The sequence below is a fragment of the Leptonychotes weddellii genome, chromosome 13 (genome assembly GCF_054177405.1).
Source record: "Leptonychotes weddellii isolate Sample4059 chromosome 13, ASM5417740v2, whole genome shotgun sequence".
Lineage (NCBI taxonomy): Eukaryota > Metazoa > Chordata > Mammalia > Carnivora > Phocidae > Leptonychotes > Leptonychotes weddellii.
The window spans coordinates 75,506,970-75,529,095 of NC_138381.1; the positions used below are offsets into that span (position 1 = coordinate 75,506,970).

Genomic DNA, 22,126 nt, shown 5'->3' on the forward strand with positions numbered 1-22,126 from the left:
GAGGGGAGGAGGGGAGGGAAAAGGGAGGAGGGGGAGGAAAGGGAGGAAGAAGGGGAAGAGGGGGAGGAAGGGGGGGAGGAAGGGGAAGAAGGGGAGGACGAGGAGGAAGGGGAAGCGGAGGAGGAGGATAGAGTGGAGGAAGAGGAGCCAGGGGAGGAGGGGGGAGGAGTAGAGGAGAAAGAGAAGAAAGGACAAGAGGGGGAGGAGGAGGAATGGGAGAAGGAGGAAGGAGTGCAAGAAAAAGGGGAGGAGGAGGAAGAAGGGGAGGAATGGGAAGAGGAAGACGAAGGGGAGGAGGAGGAAGAGGGGGAAGAATATGGGGGGGAGGAGGAGGCCGTCAGAGAAGAAATAGAGGAAAAGCCTGGAGCAGCACAGGAGGAGGGGGCTGCGGGACAGGAAGAAACTACAGTGAAGCCTCCAGAAGTCACCAAGTCCATGACCAGTTTGAAGAGACTTACATTGACTGATTCCCAGTCAGTCATGTCAGGAACTTCCCTAGTAAGTAGTAATTTTAAGTCATTCATTCATTCATTCATTTATTCAGAATCATTGAATGCTTACCATATGCCAGGCTATGGGGATAATACAAATAAGATACAATCCATTCACTTAAGGAGCTCTAGGGTGTGTAGGGAGGCAGACTGATACATGAACACCATAAAACAATATGCTAAGTGCAGTGATTGAGAGATGCATGGAAGATATTTAAAAAACAAAAAACAAGGACTTAGCCCAACTAGGAGGATGGTCAAGGAAAGCTTCCTGGAGGAGGTGTGCAGCGGAGCTGACATAAAGAGCTCCTAGGGGTTAGTTAGAGTGTGCTTGTCTAAGAACAGAGTCAGCGTGATCGTAGTAATGTAGGCCCTCCTCCTGAAGGAGGACTCAGCTGTGGTACAAGGAGAAGTGACTCTGTGACTCGTCTATCCTTGGAGACAACCAGTGCCACTTAGAAGAATGGTTTTGCTGTGTGGTTCTGCTAGTAGGCCAAGAATATACCTGGCACACCCACGATTCATGCTATTTAAGTACAAAATGTCCCAGGCTCCTTTTTATTTTTTTTTAATCATTGTTATTTTTTAAGATTTTATTTATTTATTTGACAGAGAGAGAGACAGAGAGCGAGTGAGAGAGCGCACAAGCAGGGGGAGTGGGAGAGGAAGAAGCGGGCTCCCCACTGAGGAGGGAGCCCAATGTGGGGCTCCATCCCAGGATCCCAGGATCATGACCTGAGCCAAAAGGCAGATAACCAACTGAGCCACCCGGGTGCTCCCCAGACTCCTTTTTAAAACACTTCATAGTTTCAATGTGAGGCGAACACTAAGGCTGGCTGAATAGGAACAGAAAGGAAAGTAAAGGAGGGAATGAAGCAGCTACACACTGTATTTGGAATCACAATCGTCTTTTATTTCTTTTTTAAGAGAACCCTTAGCGAGTCAAAGCATGCATTAGAATCAGAGCATTCTGAAACAAATGAGCTTTTAAGAGACTTGAGCTCAGAACTAAGATTTCTTGATTTGGATCAAACCCGTTCTGAGGAACAAGATAATAGTTTCCCTGAAACACAGTCCTCAAGTGAGCTCAGGGAGAAAATCGACCAGATGCCCCAAGATGAATTGGGACGAGAAAGGAGAGAAGAGAAAAGATTATCATACTTAAGTGACGAACAAGAGAAAGAATTCCAGTCCAAAGCAGAGATCCCGGAGAAATCACTGGTGTCTGCCAGCGAGGACATTTTGTTTCAAAAGGATGACCGTGCCAACGTGTATCCTTTGGTAAGTGTAACATGCTTTTTAATTTTCTCCAGTGCTTTGAGAGCATTGTGAAATAAGGGAATTTTATGCATATGGGAAAAAAATACCACCAGAAAGATCCCTTTTGAACTAATAATAGACTTGTGTGTTTTAAAGTTCAGTTCAGCACTCTGGGCTGACGTGTGACAGGAGCGCTGCATCTGGGTCCAATAGTGTTGCTCCGCAGGCAGGACATTCCGGACGTGGTTTGTCTGTTGCATAGGGTGTTGTTTCTTGTGGGAGACTCAAGCTCCATCTTCCCCTCTCCTCCCCTTCTCCTTCTCTCTCACTTCCTCCATTCCTTTCCCCTTTCTCTCCTCTCTTCACCTCTTCTGCCTTAGCTGGCTTGATACCTCTTTACAAGCTCCTAAAACCATTACGGGCTCCTAAAACTATCCATTCGGAAATGGACCAGAAAGTGAAAGGTTGGAAAAAGTGAAAGCCACCGAGAAAAGCACCAGGAGGTCCAAAGGAACCTGCCTTTGCTGTCACAACAATATTCCAGGGAGGCACCATCTGCAAGGAATACAAATATTACCATTTACCAAGAGAAGGAAGAGGAGAGTTTTTCCCTTCTTTTTCCATCTGCTCCTGAAAATTGCTTCCTAGGATTCATCTCCTTTTTTTCCCCTGTAGATTCCGCCTTTGGAAGATTTGTAAGTGATTGAATGTACATAAAGTGTTTAATGTAGTTCCTGACACACAGTGAGCACTTGACGAGTGTTCACATCTAGATGATGATGATGATGATGGTGGCAAGGATGGTAATGACGATGAGGATGATGGAAAATGCCTAGTGGGAGATGCAGACAACTGACAGCCTCCTTTCTGTAGATTGGGTTTACTTTGAGCAGTGGAGTTCAAGGTCAAAGTTTGTGCTTGCTCAATCTGAAAGAATAATAATCGCTTCTCGGCCTTTTGGCTAAGATCAAGTGTGAAAGAAAGAATAAGTTTTAGAGCCCATTAAGACTTTGTCTTGTTTAGCCAGCTAACAAGACATCAGGTGATATCACTAATGAGAGCAAGTGACCTCTGTGCCAGGGGTTTGGGTCCCCTGTTAGCTTTGGGCTCACTGCAGAACCCAACTCTTCTAGACCACCTCCTTCTGCAAATTTGTTTAGTTCTTTGAGGACACTTCCTTTTTTTCCCCCATTCCTGTATTGTTTTTTTTTCTTTATGTTAAAATTAATAGGTGCTCTTTTAAATAATTTTTTTTTTTAAGATTTTATTTATTTGCGAGAGAGAGAATGAGAGACAGAGAGCATGAGAGGGAGGAGGGTCAGAGGGAGAAGCAGACTCCCTGCTGAGCAGGGAGCCCGATGCGGGACTCGATCCCGGGGCTCCAGGATCATGACCTGAGCTGAAGGCAGTCGCTTAACCAACTGAGCCACCCAGGCACCCCAATAGGTGCTCTTTTATTTATTTTATTTATTTTTTATTTATTTTATTTTTTTAAAAAGATTTATTTATTTATTTGAGAGAGCGAGAATGAGAGAGAGTACATGAGAGGGGGGAGGGTCAGAGGGAGAAGCAGACTCCCTGCCGAGCAGGGAGCCCGATGTGGGACTCGATCCCGGGACTCCAGGATCATGACCTGAGCCGAAGGCAGTCGCTCAACCAACTGAGCCACCCAGGCGCCCCCAATAGGTGCTCTTTTAAAAAAAATTTAAAGCAGGGGCGCCTGGGTGGCTCAGTTAGTTAAGTGTTTGAGTCTTAATTTCAGCTCAGGTCATGATCTCAGAGTTGTGAGATGGAGCCCCGCATCCGGCTCTGCACTGGGCATGGAACCTGCTTGGGATTCTCTCTCCCTCTGTCTCTCCCCACTCTAAAAATAAATAAATTAAAATAAAAAATAAAAAATAAATTCAAGCAGATTCCTCTTCTTGCACAGACCACACCAAATCCATTTCCCTGAGGTGACTACCGTTTGGTGTAACTGTGTATCTTTCCAGACGTTTTCCTGGGCATCTGCAGACATGTTGTCTGTGCGCTCCTGTGTGCGTGCACACACCCCATGACACCTTAGGTTTTGTTTTACCAGTAAGATCTTCTGCATTACCGCAGAATGTCTTTCCACTCACCATGTCTCGGAGGATTTTCTGTATCTGGGCATGTAGGTCCACTTCCTCATTTTAAATTCAACCGGTTCTCTATTATTGATGGCTGTGTGTTACTTCTGATTTGTTCTCACCAGAGGTGCTTCAGGGAGTGTGCTCTTGGCCCTCTCTCTGCCCGCAGCATCCCCCTTTTCCTTTGGGATGTCCTGCCTTATCCCAAAGGCCTGGAATAACTCACAGTGCTCACGGTAAATGGGGATAACCATAGATACCGTCTCCAGCCCAGAAAACAAGGTATCATGCATTTATGAGGACGACTCTCATGATTGTCAAATGTAGTGCAATCTGGCTTTGACAATAGCGTTTGTGTTCGTGTTTTGGAAGATTGCTTTAAGAGACGGCTGTTTCCATGATCATTCACCATGAATGGTAAAACTAATGCAAATGCAGTTGATACTGTGTGGTTTCAGTTAATGTGAGTGCTGCTTGAGCAAGGAAGTTCTGTTAATACTGAGTGAATTTGTTACCAAAAATCTCAGATCACTTAGCCATCACTTTAGACGCTACCACATTTGACTGATTGGCCTCAGACTGTTTTTTTTTAAGTAATCTCTACACCCAGTGTGGGGCTGGAACACTCTGGAGATCAAGAGTCGTAGGCTTTACTGACTGAGCCAGCCACACGCCCCTGAATGGACTATGGTTTTGAGCAGTTTAGATTTATAGCAAATGAAACGAAAAGCAGAGTTCCCATATACTCCCTTGTGCCCCCCCCCCCAACGCCAGGTTCCCCTTTCGTTAATATCTTGCATTAGTGTGGGACATTTGTTACAGTTGATGAGCTCATATTGATCGTTATTATTAACTGAAGTCCATCATCCACCTTAGGGGTCACCCCTCGTGGTGTAACATTCTCTGGGCTTTGACTAAGGTATAACGAGGTGTATCCACCATTGTAGTGTCCTACAGAGTAGTGTCACTGTGCTCAAATCCCTCATGCCCCACTCTCCATCCCTCCCTTTACCCCCGCTCTCCCCGGCAACCATTGGTTTTTTTATTGTCTTCATAGTTTTGCCTTTTCCAAAATGTCATGTAGTTGGAATCATACAGTGTGAAGTCTTTTTTTGAGACTTTATTTATTTGTCAAAAAGAGAGAGAGAGAAAACACGAGTGGGGGGAGGGGCAGAGAGAGAGAGATAAGCAGACTCCCCGCTGAGCAAGGAGCGGAATGCGGGGCTGTATCCCAGGACCCTGGGATCATGACCTGAGCCGAAGGCAGATGCTTAACCCACTGAGCCACCCAGGCGTCCCCACTGTGAAGTCTTTTTAGGTTAGCTCCTTTCACTTAGCAAAATGCATTTAAGATTTCTCCATGTCTTTTCCTGGCTTGCTAGTTCATTTCTTTTTATTGCTGAATAATACTCCCTTGTATGAATCCACAGTTTGTTTATCCATGATTTTTATAAAAGACTTTGAACACAAAAAATATGCATAAGTAAGCTACTATTGGATTAAAAGTAGTAGTCAGATTTATAGTACCTCTAATTTTTCATTTCAGAAAATTTTTATTTTGGATTTATTCCTGGCAATATGGAATTTTTAATTACGCTGAGGGAATTTTCTCTATGCTTTATTCTTCCAGGGAAAATGATATATGAGGACCAAATATTCACGGCTGAATAATTGCCTTTCTTATGAAGTTCCTTAGTGACTATACTGTAACTTGTCCATTCCATATATTTTCATGAAATAAATTGAATTTCACAATATTAAGTGCTCACTGTGTCAGGTACTGAGCAGTCTAGGTTCTGAGGAGTGGAAGGATAGGACGTTCTTTCTGTTTCCTGTTGACTTTCTTTTTAAGCAAGGTATAATTCACTTACCATTAAATTCACCCTCTTAAAATTTAAAATTATGGTAAAATACACATAAAGTAAAATTTACCATCTTTCTTTAAAGATTTATTTATTTATTCGAAAGAGAGAGAGAAAGGGAGGGTGGGGAGGGGCAGAGAGAGTCTTCAGCAGCCTATGCGCGGAGCCTGACGTGGGGCTCAGTCCCATGACCCTGAGATCAGGACCTGAGCCAAAGCCAAGAGTTGGTCGCTTATCCAGCTGTGCCACCCAGGTGCCCCTAAAATTTACCATCTTAACCATTTTTTTTTTAAAGATTTATTTATTTATTTGAGAGAGCAAGAATGAGAGAGAGAGAGAGTACATGAGAGGGGGGAGGGTCAGAGGGAGAAGCAGACTCCCCGCTGAGCAGGGAGCCCGACGCGGGACTCGATCCCAGGACTCCGGGATCATGACCTGAGCCGAAGGCAGTCGCCCAACCGACTGAGCCACCCAGGCGCCCCCCATCTTAACCATTTTTAAGTACAGCGTAGTAGTAAGTACATTTCACACTGTGGTGTAACCAATGCCTGGAACTCATCTTGCAAAACTGAAACTCCCTACCCATTGAACAACTAACTCCCTGTTCCCCAGACCAGCCCCTGGCAACCACCATCTACTTTCTGTCTCTACGGATCTGACTCCTCTAGGGAACATGTAAGTGGAATCCTACCGTATTTGTCTTTTTGTGACTGGTGGATTTCACTTAACACGATGTCCTCAAGGTTCATCCATGTTGTAGAGTGTGTCGGATCGCCCTCCTATGGAAGGCTGCATAATATTCACATTTTGTTTATCCATTCATCCGTCGAGGGACACGTGGGTTGCTTCTACCTTTTGGCTTCTGTGAAATATGCTGCTGTAAACATGGGCATACGAATGTCTCTTTGAGACCCTGCTTTCAGTTCTTTGAGCTATATACCCAGACGTGTAATTGCTGCATTATATGGTAATTCTGCTTTCAGTTTTTTGAGAGATCTCCATGGTGTTTTCCACAGCAGCTGCACCATTTCACATTCCCACCAAGAGTGCACAGTGGTTGCAATTTCTCCACATCCTCGTAAAATTCACCCTTTTAAAGCGTACCATCTGTTGGTTTTTATTTTATTTTTATTTTATTTTATTTTATTTTTTTTAAAGATTTTATTTATTTATCTGAGACAGAGAGAATGAGAGAGACAGAGAGCACACGAGAGGGGGGAGGGTCAGAGGGAGAAGCAGGCTCCCTGCGGAGCAGGGAGCCCGATGCGGGACTCGATCCCGGGACTCCAGGATCATGACCTGAGCTGAAGGCAGTCGCTTAACCAACTGAGCCACCCAGGCGCCCCATCTGTTGGTTTTTAGCATGTTCACAAGGTTGTGCAACCGTCACCACTGTCTAATCCCAGAACGTTTTCATCCCCCACAAGAGAAGTCCATATCCCGTAGCAGTCACTCTCCACCCACCTTCCCCCACTAAGCTACTTTCTGTCTCTATGGATCTGACTGAGCATGCACTGTGCGGTCCTGTGTGTCTGGCCGCTTTCACTCAGCATCGTGGTTTCAAGGGTCATCTGCACCGTAGCACGCAGTTGAGGACATTCGTGAAGTGATTTCTCCTTTTTGGACTGATGATGTGAAATCCTTCTCCTCCAGAGACTGTGCCAAGGGTGCCTGGCATCACAGTTCTGGGCTCGGCACACTTAGTGTCTTGCTGGTTTTGCCTTTGTCTTCCAGACCATGACTTGGTCTTTCGGATGGAACAGTTCTCTTCCTGTTTACTATATTCGAGACGAAAACCAGAGAGTTCTTCTGTATGTCTGTGCTCACACTGCGGTCATCTACAATGTTTTCAAGAATACTCAGCACCATCTTCAGGTATGCAAGTTTTTGTTGTTGCTTTTTAAGATTTTATTTATTTATTTGAGAGAGCGAATGAGAGAGAGCATAAGGGAGAAACACACTTCCCTGCTGAGCAGGGAGCCCAATGTGGGGGATCCATCACAGGACCCTGGGATCATGACCCGAGCTGAAGACAGATGCTTAACCGACTGAGCCGCCCGGGCGCCCCTGCAAGTTGTTGTTGTTGTTGTTGTTTTTAATTACAAGTAAAAGAGGTTGTTTTTCACTAGAATATAGCATTTTATCTTTTATTCCAAGGGCTGACTTCATTATGTCACTATCATGTTTTCCTACCTCTCTTCTGAACTATAGCAAGTCTTTTTTTTTTTTTTTTTTAAGATTTTATTTATTTATTTGAGAGAGAGAGAGTACAAGCAAGGGGAGGGACAGAGGGAGAGGGAGAAGCAGAAGCAGACTTCCCACTGAGCGGGGAGCCAGGGATCATGACCTCAGCCAAAGGCAGATGCTTAACCAACTGAGTCACCCAGGTGCCCCTGAACTATAGCAAGTCTTGTCTTTAGAAACACATTTTATTGTTCATTGTCTCTGTTTCTAATCAGAATCCATTTACAAACAGCAATTGATTTTAATTTTATAGCAACAAGAATTTAAGACATCTGTATTTTTACATTTCCGTAAAACCGTGGTCAGGACAGATCATGTTGTCTCCACAGTGCCATGGGGTACACAAAAGGCTTCAGCAGGGATTTGGACCTACTTAACACTTAGAGGGCTTTGCAGGTTTAAAATGGCTTTGATCCTCATAACCATGCTGAGGAGTGGGTGTTAATATCCCCATTTTACAGAAGAAAAGACTGAGGCTCAGAGCGGTTTAACTGACTTGCCCAAGGCGGCACTGGTGCCTGGTGAAGCCAGGTCTTGAATGTAGGTCCCCTGACGTGGAAGCGTCGAGTAGGATGGTTGTTGTCCTTATGCCTTCCTCCCTTGAGCATCTTCACGTATTTCCAGTGCCCTCTGTGCCTCCCTGGTGTCCTATATGTCTGCCCTCCCCACACAATTACGAATTATAATAAGCACTCCAAAGGCAATGTGGACTGCTGCAGGAGAGAGATCAAGAGTGAGAGATGGCCGTCTGACTGGGTGGGCTGGCAATGCAAACGTGCCCTTTGTGCCAAGATCTGACTGACTGAGGAGAATGAACTAGCCAGGGGCAGTCTGGGGAGGAGCATTCCAGACCCAGAGAGCTCCAGGTTTGCAGGCCTGCCCATGGGGCCCAGAAAGGAGGCCAGTATGGCTGACTCGGAGTGAGCAAGGGGAGATGAAGAAGGGAGGAAACGGGCTATTTCCTGGCAGGGACCACTACCATCTTGTTTGTGTTTCCAGAAGGTTCCTGAGTTACTGGGCAAGGATTGTTGGGGGATGGGAAGGAAAGCAGAGAGACCAGTGAAGAGGCTTTTGCTCCGGAGCTGCTCAGTGACCTGATGTGGACACTGTTTTAGGGAGATGAGGCCAGCAGGGCTTCAAGGGGGCTGGCAGTTGGGCAGAACCCCAACATTTATTTTCAAGCTGGGTTCAGAGTTGGGCACATGCCTAGACCTGTAGGGAGCCCCTGTCCTCGTGGGGAGTGTGACTTGTCCTTCGGGGTTTTGAGGGAGAGAAAATCTGAAAACCACTGGCTATGGAGAAATGCCAGGGAAAGGCCGTAGGAGTGGAATTTTCAGCCAGGTGAACCTGGAAAGGGAGCTTAGTTCTCTCTTTGGGGTCCCAGCCTCTCCTACTGTCCTTGATGTTTCAAAGCATTTTCTGTGCATTTCTGCAGGGCCACCCTAATGTGATCTCCTGCCTCTGCATCAGTGAAGACAGGCGGTGGATTGCCACGGCTGACAAAGGGCCCAACTGCCTGATAATTATATGGGACTCCTTCACAGGGTAGGCTTGGTGCAGTCCTGCTTTCTCCTACCTAGCATAGTGATCTGCAACAAATGAGTAATGCCGGTCTGGGCGTGCAGAAGCCAGTGACGGGATGCCGGGTGAGGGTAAAGCAGCCTGGGGAGGCTGGCCATCTTGTTGCCTTGAGGCCTGATCAAGTGACATTACCTTGGTGAATTTCCCATTTACAGTTCTTGGCTCCTTAGGCCCAGAAACTTGGTTTGGCAGTGTCCCAGAGTAGATGGGACTGAGGAAGGTTAACTCACACTAACCCAGCTTGGAGGCCCGGAGAAGTGAAGTGACTTTCCCCACCTACAAAAAAGGAGGCTAATCATACCCACTGTTTTAGTTTCCTTGGGCTGCTCTAAGATATTATCACACACCAAGTGGCTTAAAATAACAGCGAGTTATTCCCTCACAGTTCACGAGGCTGGAAGTCTGAAATCAGGTGCCCAAAGGGGTGGTTTCTTCTGGGGCTCTGAGGGACAACCTGCTCCAGGCCCCTCTCCCAGCTGCTGGTGGTGGCTGGCGGTCCTTGGCGTTCCTTGGCTGGTAGACTAGTCACTCTAGTCTCTGCCTCTGTCTTCACATGGCATTCTCACCTGTGTGTCTCTTTGTGTCTTCTCTGAGTTCAGCAGCCATTGGATTTAGGATCCATCCTAATCCAGCATGACCTCATCTGAACTAACTACACCGGCAAAGATCCTATTCCCATATAACGTTCACATTCTGAGGCTCTGGGTGGACATGACTTTTGAGGGGGCCCTCAGCGCATTACACTTACCTTACAGGACTGTCATGAAGACCAGGAGAGCACACAGTACATGGCCTGTGATAGATGCTCATACGTGAGTTTTCTTAGTTCCCGGTCCTAGAGGCAGAGTGCAGTGCTAGGTTAACTGATAAGATTGTAAGGCCCTGGTTGGGTTGTGGGGGGGTGGGGTGACATGGGGGGTGGATGAGTCCAGTTGGGCATGATTAGGAAGAAGTTGTGTTTAATGCTCTCAAGTGTTCTGGAAAGTTATGTTGGATGTTCTAAGATACAGGTCCCCCAGGTGACTGGCGACCTCCTGGGGCCATGTTACCTAATCCTGGTCCTTATCTTACTGGACATCTTGGCAGCATTTGACACTCTTCATTTCTTGGCTTCTATGATACCATGTCCCCTTGGTTTTCATCCACCTTCTGAGACTCTGTTTCCTCTGGCCTGAGGTGGTGAGGATTCGGTTGGTACTCTTCTCCAGCCAGGAGGGAACAGACCTGGGGTTTGAAACCATACCATCTTCATCTCCATAACCACCTGATATTTCCTCTTTTCTCGGATGAGGAAGCTGCTGGAGAACATTCCACCTGCATGTCCCATGGGTATCTCCTGCTAAAATGTCCCAAAGCCCTGTTGCATCTCCTCCCAGATGACTTCTGAACCCACCCCCACTGCCCCTGCCCCACCTGGTGTCATCGGGGCTCTCGCATGCCTGGCTTCCTTCTCTGCAGCTTCACTCTGAAGCCCAGCCTCCAGAATGGGGATTTTGTTTTATTGTAGTAGAATATCCATAACATAAAATTGGCCATCTTCACAATTAAAAAAAAAGATATATATATTTATTTATTTAAGAGCAAGAGAGCGTGAGTAGGGAGATGGGCAGAGGGAGAATCCTCAAGCAGACTCCTCGCTGAGTACAGAGCCCGATGCTGGGCTCAATCCCAGGACCCTTGAGATCATGACCTGCACCGAAACCAAGAGCCAGCTGCTTTACTGACTGAGCCACCCAGGTGCCCCATCTTCACGATTTTTAAACATAATTCAGTGGCATTAATTACATTCACAATGTTGTGCAACCATCGGCACTATTTCCAGAACATTTTCATCACCCCAAACAGAAACTCTGTGCCAGTGAGCTCCCCACTCTCCCTCCCCTCAGCCCCTCATCTATTTTCTGTCTCTCTGGGTTCGCCTGTTGTCATTTTATGTCCGTAAATCATATGTGGCTTTTTGTGTCTGGTTTTTCTCTCAGCATAATGTTTTCAGAGTTCTCCTGTGTTGTAGCATATGAATCAGTTCTTCCTTTCTTTTCAAGATTCTAGTGCATGGATATACCAATTTTGCTTATCTACTTATCTGTTGATTTTTAATAATCTCTTAATTGAAAGCTAATGTCTCCTTTGGCCACCATCTCCAATCTTTGTCTTCTTCCTAGAGGTAGTCAATTTGGTGTGTTTCCTTCCAGAATATTTGCTGTTGTCTTAAATACAGATACGTGAACATCATCATGTAGCATCACGTGGTTTTTCTCCACAGCCTTTTGAGTGTGATCTCCCAAATGCAAAATCTGATTGTGTTGCTTCCCTGCTGAACACCCTTCAGAGGCTGCCTCTTGCCAACCCAGCCTGTGTTAGAGGGAAAATGCATCTTGCATCATAGCCACAGGAACTTGTCCCCCAGAAAGTGAAATTCCCCCTCTGCGTGACTAGCTGTCACCTGTGGCTGTCACATGTTTCCAGCTGCAAGTACTGGGACATCCGACTTACACACGAGGGAAAGTTGTTACATCCTGTGACCGAGAATCCGCAGGCAGGAAGGGCGGGCTCCTCACGTGTGTCTCTTCTCTGAAGCTGTTGCTGATAGTGCCCCTTCCCCAGGCATGGCTGGCCTCCTAAAAACTGTTTATTCTTTGTTTTTTTCTTGCTTGAAAAGCTGTCTCCCCCACTAGATGCGGGGGGGGGGGGGGTGACCCTGGAGGTGATTTTTTCTTTTTAATTACAAAGTGCCTCTGTGGTTAACAATTCAATATGTCCATATAATTTTACGATATAGTAAATGATGACTTTGGGACCCAGAAAAGATTATTTGGTTTTAGAATGAATATTCACTTTATTAAAGTTATAAGAACCATAGTTTTTCCTTAAGCTTTTCATTCAACTTATAAATCTTACTCCTTTTATAAATCTAGCATATTTTTGCAATTGCCTTTAAGGGGGTTTTGATTAATGTTTGGCCCCACTCATAGATTTGATTATTAATTCCTTTTAAACACTTTTAAACTGCACTTAGAAATTGAATATATTTGGTTTTATCTTTAAGGTCTTTAGTAGTCTGATTAAAAAATAAACCCTTCACCCATACTTAAGTAATTCTTGTAAATCTAATAAATTAGACATAACTATGGCAAATCTTACGTTCTCATAAGTATTCTAATATTGTTTATAAACCAATGTGATTTGAATTTAAAATCACAAGTCTAAATCAACTACAGGCTTTAAATTAGAATCACAAATCTAATCCATCAGAGGCTCTAATACGTTAATTCTCTTAAACATCACCCATTCCTAAACAAAATAAACAAATTCTCTTCCCACCAGTACGTTTATAATACAGGCCCAACTGACATCACTGTCTCTATATTTAATTCTGAATATCCACAGGGATAAGATGCTTTTCCCCACTAAGGACATCACTGTGTCATTCACAGCAGTGTTAGGACTGCCTTCCCAAGTGCATCTGGGGGCAACTTCCCAGGGGGGTGCGGTCTTCTCAAGCGACAGAGAACCAGCCAGGTCCTCAGCTGGGGCACAGACTTGGTCCCAGCCAGTTGGGGCCCCGAAGTGACCTCTGAGGCCTGTGGATGTTTCCCGTAGCAAGGGCTCCGTAATGAAGAACAGTGGGGAACCACCAGCCCTCGTATGTGGATTAGGACTTCGTACCACCGGCCCTTCACTGCCAGTGCAGGTCGGGGACTCCCCGCCCCCCGTGCTGCCGCTCACCCCATCGCTCCCATCCTTGCTTCTGCTGTCTCCTGCATCTCTTGGGCTCTCTCAGATACTTAAATATCTAATTTAATTCTGCATGTGACAAGGCTTTGCCTGCTTCTTACGGTCTACAGTCTTGCCAGTGACACAGTACAGAGGTGAATGAGGGAAAAAAAAATGAAAGTCCCTCCTCACCCAAACACGTCTCCAGAGTCACCCTTGTTTAGTTTGGAGTCCCGTCCTCTGGACTCCTCTGTGCACAGAAATGCATGCACTCTCTCTCCCTCACTCAGGATGATGCTACCTACACTGTTTTGCAGTTTGCTTTTTTCACAAAATTTTGGTCACCGTCCCACATCTACTTCATTCTTTTTGAGAATAGCCTAGTTTTTCATTATATGGTTATGTCATGATATTTTTTAACAGTTCCCACATCCATGGATATTTGTGTTGTTTCCAGATTTTTTTCCATTAAAGCAGTGCCACAGTGAACATGAATTTATATCTATCTGTTTACTTTTGCTATTGTTTTTCTGGGAAAATGCTGTGTAAGAGGAATTGTTGGGTCATAGGGTATGTACATTTAAAATTTTAATAGATGCAGCTAAGTTGCTGTCTAGAAAGCTTGGGCTTATTTATATTCCCGCTTAGGTGGGAGGGCGCTTGTTTTCCTGAGAGCTGGGGTATTGTCCCAGGCATCTTTTTTCATATTTCCATCCTTCGTGCCTGGCACAGAATCAGCACTCAATAGTGAATGATGGCTGACTTCATGAAGAGAACAAATAGCACGTTTGCTTATGCTGAGTTAGTTTTATTTTTTTTTTAATTGAGGTAAAATTCACATAACGTAAAATTCACTATTGTAAAGTATGCAGTTCAGTGGCATTTAGCACATTTACAGTGTTGTATTCCTGTATTCCACCTGTATTCCAACTGCTTTTTAAAAAAAAGATTTTAAAGTAATCTCTATGCCCAGCGTGGGGCTCGAACTCACAACCCTGAGATCAGGAGTTGCATGCTCCACCGACTGAGCCAACCAGGCGCCCCTGGTTCCAAAATATTTTCAGCCCTCCAAAAGGAAAACCCAAAACCATCAGCTGTCACTCCCATTCCCCTTGGCAGCCACCAATCTGCGTTGTCCCTATGGCTTTCCTAATTCTGGACTTTTCTTATCAATGGACTCATACAACATGTGGTCTTTGTGCCAGTCTTCTCTCACTTCACATGATGTTTTCGGGGTCCACCCTGGTACAGCAGGGGTCCGCGCTTCATTCCTTTGTACGGCTGAATCATAGTCCATTGTATGGATGGACCACGTTTGGTTCCTCCATAGCCACTGGGCTTTTGAAGTGAGTCTGTCTGGGAAGCAAGGCAGACCCCCAAAATGGGTGTTCCCCTGCCCTGTTCTGCAGCATTCCTGTGCACACGATATTTGACAGCTGCCCAGACGGCAACGGCATCGGGGCCATAGCCATCACCCGGGACGCCAAGTATCTGGCAACCATCTCGGATGCTGAAATCCAGGTATGGGGCCCTTGGAGTCCGCCTCAGCGGGCTGGCCAGCCTGTCGAGTGTGTCCTGGTGAGCAGCTCTGCTCAGGCCACGTGGCATCTGTGATGCTCTCAGGGAACGACCGGACCCCATGGCCCCTTGTCGGGGGCTCTCTCCCTGGGGCTTAGCTCACGGTGCCGTGCTCCGTGAGCCGAAGTTACAGGGTTAGCACGAGAGGTGTAGGGTACTTCAGCAGCCTTCAGGAACCTTCTCATTCTCCTCTATCTGCTGTCACTCACAGAAAGTTTGCATCTGGAGGTGGACTTTAGCAGTGGAAACGCCAGCGTGTACGCTCAACCTTCCCAAAGAGTATGGTGTTCAGGTGAGCTCCTGATGAGTCTGTAAAGATATGTCTACAGTTACACTGAACCCAGGTCCAAACCTACTTTTGGTTTTGCTGGAGTTTGGTTATGGTACACTAGAGTTTGTAAAAAACCACTTTCATATCCTTGATCTCATTTTAATCTTGATGATAGTTAGCAACATTTTTTTAAGCATTTATTATATGCCAGATGCTGCTAAGTTCTTTACATAAAGTATCTCAAGCAATCCATGCAAACATGCTGAGAAGGAGTTATTTAGTAACATCTGTGGAATGCTACTATTAATTACTAGATAATTTGTCTAAAGTCATGGTCCAGCAGCCTTTTCTATTCTAGAAGCATGCCCTTCACTACTCATAATATCCAGAAATTATTAGTCTCAATTTGCTTGAAGTGACTTCCCAAGGACACCCACAAAGTTGACTCTGCTGTTCTGCATCGTCTTACTCATCCTTGCATCCTTCATCCTACGCTTGCTGAGTACCTACTATGCGCCAGACACTGTGGAAAGTACATACCTGGATGCTGGACCTAGAACCCAGTCAGAGGTCTAGGTCTCTGAAAAAAATTTACTCACAGCTTTTGTAAGCTGAGCTGATACAGTAGCCACCAGCCATAGTGAGTTTTTCTATTGCTGCAAAAAGCCCCTCTGGGATTTTGCTAGAGATTGCATTGAATCTACGGGTTGCTTTGGGTAGTTGTTGTCCTCTTAATGCCCGGGCACAAGCCGTCTTTCCATTTACTTATGTCTTCATGAATTTCCTTCAGCAGGGTAGCTTGCAGTGTACAAATCTTTCACCTAAGATTTATTCCTAGGTATTTTTATGCTATCATAAGTGGATTCGTGTTCTTAATTTCCTTCTTGGATTGTTCATTGCTAGTATATAGAAACTCAACTCATTTTTATGTGATTTTGTGTCATGAAACTTTGCAGAATACATGTGGCTACTTAGATTTAAATCAATTAAAGTGAGATAAAACTACAAATTCATTTCCTCAACATACTACATTTCAAGTACTCACCAGCCACCCTAGTGGCCGCCATGTTTGACTGAACAGATGAGCGAACGTCTCCGTCACGACGGAACATGCTGTTGGACAGCAGTGCAAGGCTCCAGGTCTGGAAGGGCTCTGCCGTCAGCCTGCCTGCGCTCCTGCCCACCCAGCTGAACCGAATCCCTCGATTTGGCCTTGAGTCACAAACGGCGAGTGAGCGCTCAGCATGGCCTGGCTTTCTAATAGGCTGGCTGTTTCGTTTCTAGAGACAACTGTCTCACCTCCTCCGAGCTCCCCAGCCCTTCCTCTTACTCTCGGCTGATGACCTCTCTCATTTTGCGTTGAGAGAATGGAGGCCATCGGATACAAACACTGGCCTGTTCTCACTCCCAGGCCTACAGCCTGCTTTCAACCTCACCACCGTGTCTTGCCCCTCTAAGTGTTGGAGAGGCCAGGGCACGAGATGCCATCCCTCTCACATGCTCAAGGTCCTCTCCCGCAGTGATCAGCTCTCCCTCTACTGGATGGTTATCCCCTCCGCAGATGCACATGCTTTCGTGTCACCCATTTTTGGAGAACGCCATTGACGGCGCATCTCCTTCCAGTTCTTGCTCTTTGCGCCTCTTCATAGTAACACATCTCTGAAGAGCTGTCTATACCCACTTCCTTACTTCATCATCTCTTGCTTTTTTGTGCACAAAATATTTGATCTCTTTGTATTTTCATTGCTTAATAAGGCATACATGTAAAATGTGTACATTTTAAGGAACAAAACAGAATGTACCTGTGTGTTTACTGCCAGGTCAAGAAAGAGCATCACCCAAACCCTAGAAGTCCCTTTGTCCTCCTTCCCCAATCTCATCCCCAACCTTGCTTTCTACAGTTAACCAGTGTCCCAGATTTTGTGTTACATATTCTCTTGCTTTCCTTTATACTTTTCTCTAGCAATGTATGTATCCCTCAGTACTCTCTTTTTTTTTTTTTTGAGCGCGCGCGCGCAAGAGAGAGAGAGAGAGTGTGTGTGTGTGTGTGCGTGACCCGGGAGGGGCAGAAAGAGAGGGAGAGAGAGAATCTCAAGCAGACTCCACACTGCATGCAGAGCCCGACATGGGGCTTGATCTCAGGACTCTGAGATCATGACCTGAGCCCAAATCAAGAGTTGAATACTTAGCCAACTGAGCCACCCAGGCACCACCCCCACCTTTTTTTAAGTAGGCTCCATACCCAACATAGGGCTGGAATTCAAGACCCCAAGATCAAGAGCTGCACACTCTACTGACTGAGCAGCCAGGCACCCCTCCATCAGTACTATCCTATTTTGTTTTACCTGTTTTGTTTGTTACATATTTGGAGTCATAATTGCTTCATTTTCTCCCCCTTGTTTCTGAGATTCATCCATGTTGATTATTGAGCTATAATTCATTAATTTTCACTGCTATATAGTCTCTCCTTGTTTGAGTATAATACAGCTCATTTATCCTACTGATGATGAACATTTTGGTTCTTTTGATCTGTCTTCCACCCACCCATGGCTCTACCAAATCTGTGTTTATCACGGTTGGTCGGTGGTGTTTCCAAGTCAACGAGCACTATTAAATCCTCAGTAGCACCCCTCCCAGTGGGGGTTCAAGACACCTTTCCTGCTGGCTCACTGACCTTTCCTGGGCTCCTTTGTGGGCTTGTCCTCTTTCTTTCTTTCTTTCTTTTTTTTTTTTTAAAGATTTTATTTATTTATTTGACAGAGAGAGAGAGCACAAGTAGGGGAAGCAGCAGAGGGAGAAGCAGGCTCCCCACTGAGCAGGGAGCCCAATGTGGGGCTCGATCCCAGGATGCTGGGATCATGACCTGAGCCGAAGGCAGATGCTTAATGACTGAGCCACCTGGGCACCCCGCTTGTCCTCTTTCATTGCACACCTTCTAACTGTTGGCAGGCCTCAGGGTTGAGTTGTGGGACCTCCTTTTCTTGCTATACCTTCTTCCTGGGTGTTCTCATCCATTCCTATGTCTTTTAAGTACTGTGTACTCTGAAGATGCATTCCGAAATCCTTCCTCCCCTCTCCGTTTCTACTGCCACCACAGCTCCCTGCATGACTACAACATCCTCCCAGCTGATCTGTGTTCACTCTTGTCCCAATCCTACCAGTCTTCCTGCAGCAGTCAGAGTGATAATTCTTAAATAAGCAAAACGGATTATATCACTCTCTTACTTCAAGTCTTTTTTTTTTTTTTTTAAGATTTTATTTATTCATCTGAGACACAGAGATACAGAGAGAGAGAGAGAGAGGAGAGAGCCTGAGCAGGGAGAGAGGCAGAGGGAGAAGGAGAAGCAGGCTCCTTGCTGAGCCAGGAGCCCGATGTGGGACTCGATCCCACAACGCTGGGATCATGACCTGAGCCGAAGGCAGACGCTTAGCCATCTGAGCCATCCAGGCGCTCCTCTTACTGCAAGTCTTTGAGTGACTTTCCATTGTGATGGGAATAAATCTCAACTCCCCCTCCACCCATCTCCCAACATCTACCCTCCTGTTTATTAATGTTTATTAGTTTACATACCCTAGAATTTTACAGAATGGACTCTTTTTGTGGAGGGCTCTGGCTTCTTTCATTCAGTTTAATTTTTGAGATTCATCCATGTATGGAGCAATAGTTTATTCCTTCTTATTGTTCTTTATGTGTCCTTTATAATGTTAATGCTGAATAGCCATGCATTGAATGGATATGTCACAATTTCTTTATTCACTGTTAAAAGACATTTGCATTGTTTCCTATTTGTGGCTGTTGAAAACAAAGGTGCATGAAATTTCATGCACAAGTCTTTGTAGGGATATATGCTTTCATTTCTCTTGGTAATTATCTATGTTTTTGAAGGCTATTTTCCCTAACTATAGGATTGTAGGTTGGTAGTTCTCTTATTTCAGTACTTTGAAGATGTTATTCCATTGTCTTCAGACTTAACATCATTTCTGTTGAGAAGTCAACTGTCAATCTTTTTTTTTTTTTTTAAAGATTTTATTTATTTATTTGACAGAGAGAGACACAGCGAGAGAGGGAACACAAGCAGGGGGAGTGGGAGAGGGAGAAGCAGACCTCCCACAGAGCAGGGAGCCCGATGCGGGGCTCGATCCCAGGACTCTGGGATCATGACCTGAGCCGAAGGCAGACGCTTAACGACTGAGCCTCCCAGGCACCCCAGCTGTCAATCTTATTGTTCCCTCTTTTGGAAGTTGTGTGTCTTCCCCCTCCTGCTCCATTCTGGCTGCTTTTAAGATTTTCTGCTGGTTGTCAGCAGTTTTTGATGACTGTATGTATATGGATATGTTGTTGATTTAAAAAAAATCCAAAACTAGGTGCTGGCTGGCTGAGTCAGTGGAGCATGCAACTCTTGATCTTGGGTCATGAGTTTGAGGCCCACGTTGGGCATAGAGATTACTTACAAAAAAGGATAAATAAATAAAAATTAAAATCTAAAAAAAAGAAAACCAAAACACATCTTTTGGGGTTCTTTGAACTTGGGATGTCTTATCTTTCCTCAGTTTTGCAAAATTCTCCACCACTGCTTCTTTTTTTTTTTTTTTTTTTTAAAGATTTTATTTATTTATTTGAGAGAGAGAATGAGATAGAGAGAGAGCATGAGAGGGGGGAGGGTCAGAAGGAGAAGCAGACTCCCTGCTGAGCAGGGAGCCTGATGCGGGACTCGATCCCGGGACTCCAGGATCATGACCTGAGCTGAAGGCAGTCGCCTAACCAACTGAGCCACCCAGGCGCCCTCCACCACTGCTTCTTTAAACATTACTTTTATCACCTTTTTAAAATCTTTCCTCACCTTCTGGAGCTCCAATTATACGTACATTAGACCCATCTTGTCCTATATGTCTCTTATTGTCTTGTCTATATTTTCTGTTCTTTTGTGTCTTTATCCTTCAGTCTGGATATTTTCTCCTATAATTTATCTTCCCTTCATACTGACTAACTATTTCTTTGGCTATATTTAATTTTCTATTAAATCCTATTTTGAGTTTTTTTTTTTAATAATTTTTTTCAGATCTAGAATTTCCATTTAATTCTTTTTAAAAATAGAGTTCTTTGCTGAGATTACCCATCTTGCCCTCTACTTTCTTGCACATCGTGACCACAGTTATTGTCAAGTCTGCATGTCAATACTATACCTGCATCTCCTGGGGTTTCTTTCAGATGATTGCTTCCCTCCTCAGTTGTCAGTCATTTAGATATGTCTCTTTCATATGCCTGGTTATGTTTTCATCGAATGCCCAATGTCGTACTTTAAAAAGTATAGGAATAATTTGAGGCTCAGGATGATAACTTCCTCCGAGGAAGACTTACTTTTGCTTCTTGCTGGGCATCTGGCAAAGTTAATCAGAGGTTAACTTTGATTTAATTGAATCATAGATTGCAGTGATTTGCGACTGATTTCCAGCCTTCGTGAGATCTTGTCCACGCACTTGCTTCCATCTGATCTTCCCCACCCCTTCCCACCCCCCAGGCCTTTGAGCTGTCCTGAAATTACTTCTCAAACACTGGCACTGGTCCTTTACATTCCTGGAGTAGGCAAGGAATAGGCGATGGGGTAGAGGTGGCAGAAATGGAACTTAAGACACGTTTCTAGAATCTGTCTCCTGGGGCTGCCCCCTGCAGCCCTTCACGTCAGGCTGCAGCCACCCTGTCCCACCCACATACCCTGGCAGGACACGCGCCTGAGTCTCCCCAGGGATCTCCACTGTGTTGTTGCTGTTGTTTAGCTTCTGCATTTTGTGGTTTCCTCACTTCCATAGTTACTGCAGGGTTGATTTTTGGGAAGGGATCCAGGCAGCCCATGCTATTCACCATGTTGGCAAGAATCAGAAACTCTTTCCAGTATTTGGCATTCATTCCAAGTTACCTTGTGGCCTTGTCAAATTTAGAAATGTGTATGCAGCAGTTTTTGTCCAAAAGGACACAGAGTAAAGGTTATTAGTGAATATTGTGCTACTTTTGCTTGTTCCAATTTACAGATGATGAATTATAATAAATAAGACTAAATAAGGGGGCACCTGGGTGGCTCAGTTGGTTAAACGACTGCCTTCGGCTCGGGTCATGATCCTGGAGTCCCAGGATTGAGTCCCGCATCGGGCACCCTGCTCAGCAGGGAGTCTGCTTCTCCCTCTGACCCTCCTCCCTCTCATGCTCTCTCTCTATCATTCCCTCTCTCTCTCAATAAATAAATAAAAATCTTAAAAAAAAAAAGACTAAATAAGAAAGGGAACACATTTGAGACCATTAATTTTAACACTCAGTGTTTAAATTATATTCCTGTTGCTTACAAAATGCCGTGTATTTTTCTTTTTTTTTTTTTTTAAGATTTTATTTATTTATTTGACAGAGAGAGACACAGCGAGAGAGGGAACACCAGCAGGGGGAGTGGGAGAGAGAGAAGCAGGCTTCCCGCTGAGGAGGGAGCCCAATGCAGGGCTTGATCCCAGGACCCTGGGATCATGACCTGAGCCGAAGGCAGACGCTTAACGACTGAGCCACCCAGGCGCTCCTGCCGTGTTTTTTTTCTGTTTTATATTCCTACTCAGCTATTTATTATAATAAAAATATTATTTATTTTTAACATTTAGCTTAGCCAGAGAGAAACAGAAAATTTATTGTAATGTAATATATTTCCATACTTTATATTTCAGAACTACCTTACGTTTAATCCAACAAATAATAAAGAATTGGTGAGCAATAGTAAAACACAGGCAATATATTATTTGTGGGTAAGTAGAAATATTTTGATTTGTCTTAAATGTAGGGACAAGTATATATTCATTCCCTGAGTATAGATGTTTTGGTAATGTAACAATATAGTATCTACTTAGGAAGCAATAAATATGTATTAAAATGGTTTGATTTAATTATAGCATTTATTTTAGTCTCGTTGGAAATTAGTGTATTAAATCAGAAGCAGATAATTTAAATTTCATTTAATTTTTTAAAATAATGAAGCAAATATTTAT

The 22,126-nt window shown here is 44.7% G+C and overlaps 1 protein-coding gene across 1 annotated transcript in view; it reads left to right on the forward strand.

Moving 5' to 3' along the window:
- CFAP251 (cilia and flagella associated protein 251) overlaps nt 1-22,126 on the forward strand; it is a 70,256-nt gene that overhangs the window by 1,064 nt on the left and 47,066 nt on the right. Inside the window, exons 2-8 of the mRNA XM_081802283.1 lie at nt 135-498; nt 1,419-1,772; nt 7,456-7,596; nt 9,401-9,510; nt 14,670-14,781; nt 15,050-15,130; nt 21,809-21,886. Of these exons, the coding sequence (XP_081658409.1) occupies nt 135-498; nt 1,419-1,772; nt 7,456-7,596; nt 9,401-9,510; nt 14,670-14,781; nt 15,050-15,130; nt 21,809-21,886 (1,240 nt within the window). The remainder of the gene's footprint in view (nt 1-134; nt 499-1,418; nt 1,773-7,455; nt 7,597-9,400; nt 9,511-14,669; nt 14,782-15,049; nt 15,131-21,808; nt 21,887-22,126) is intronic.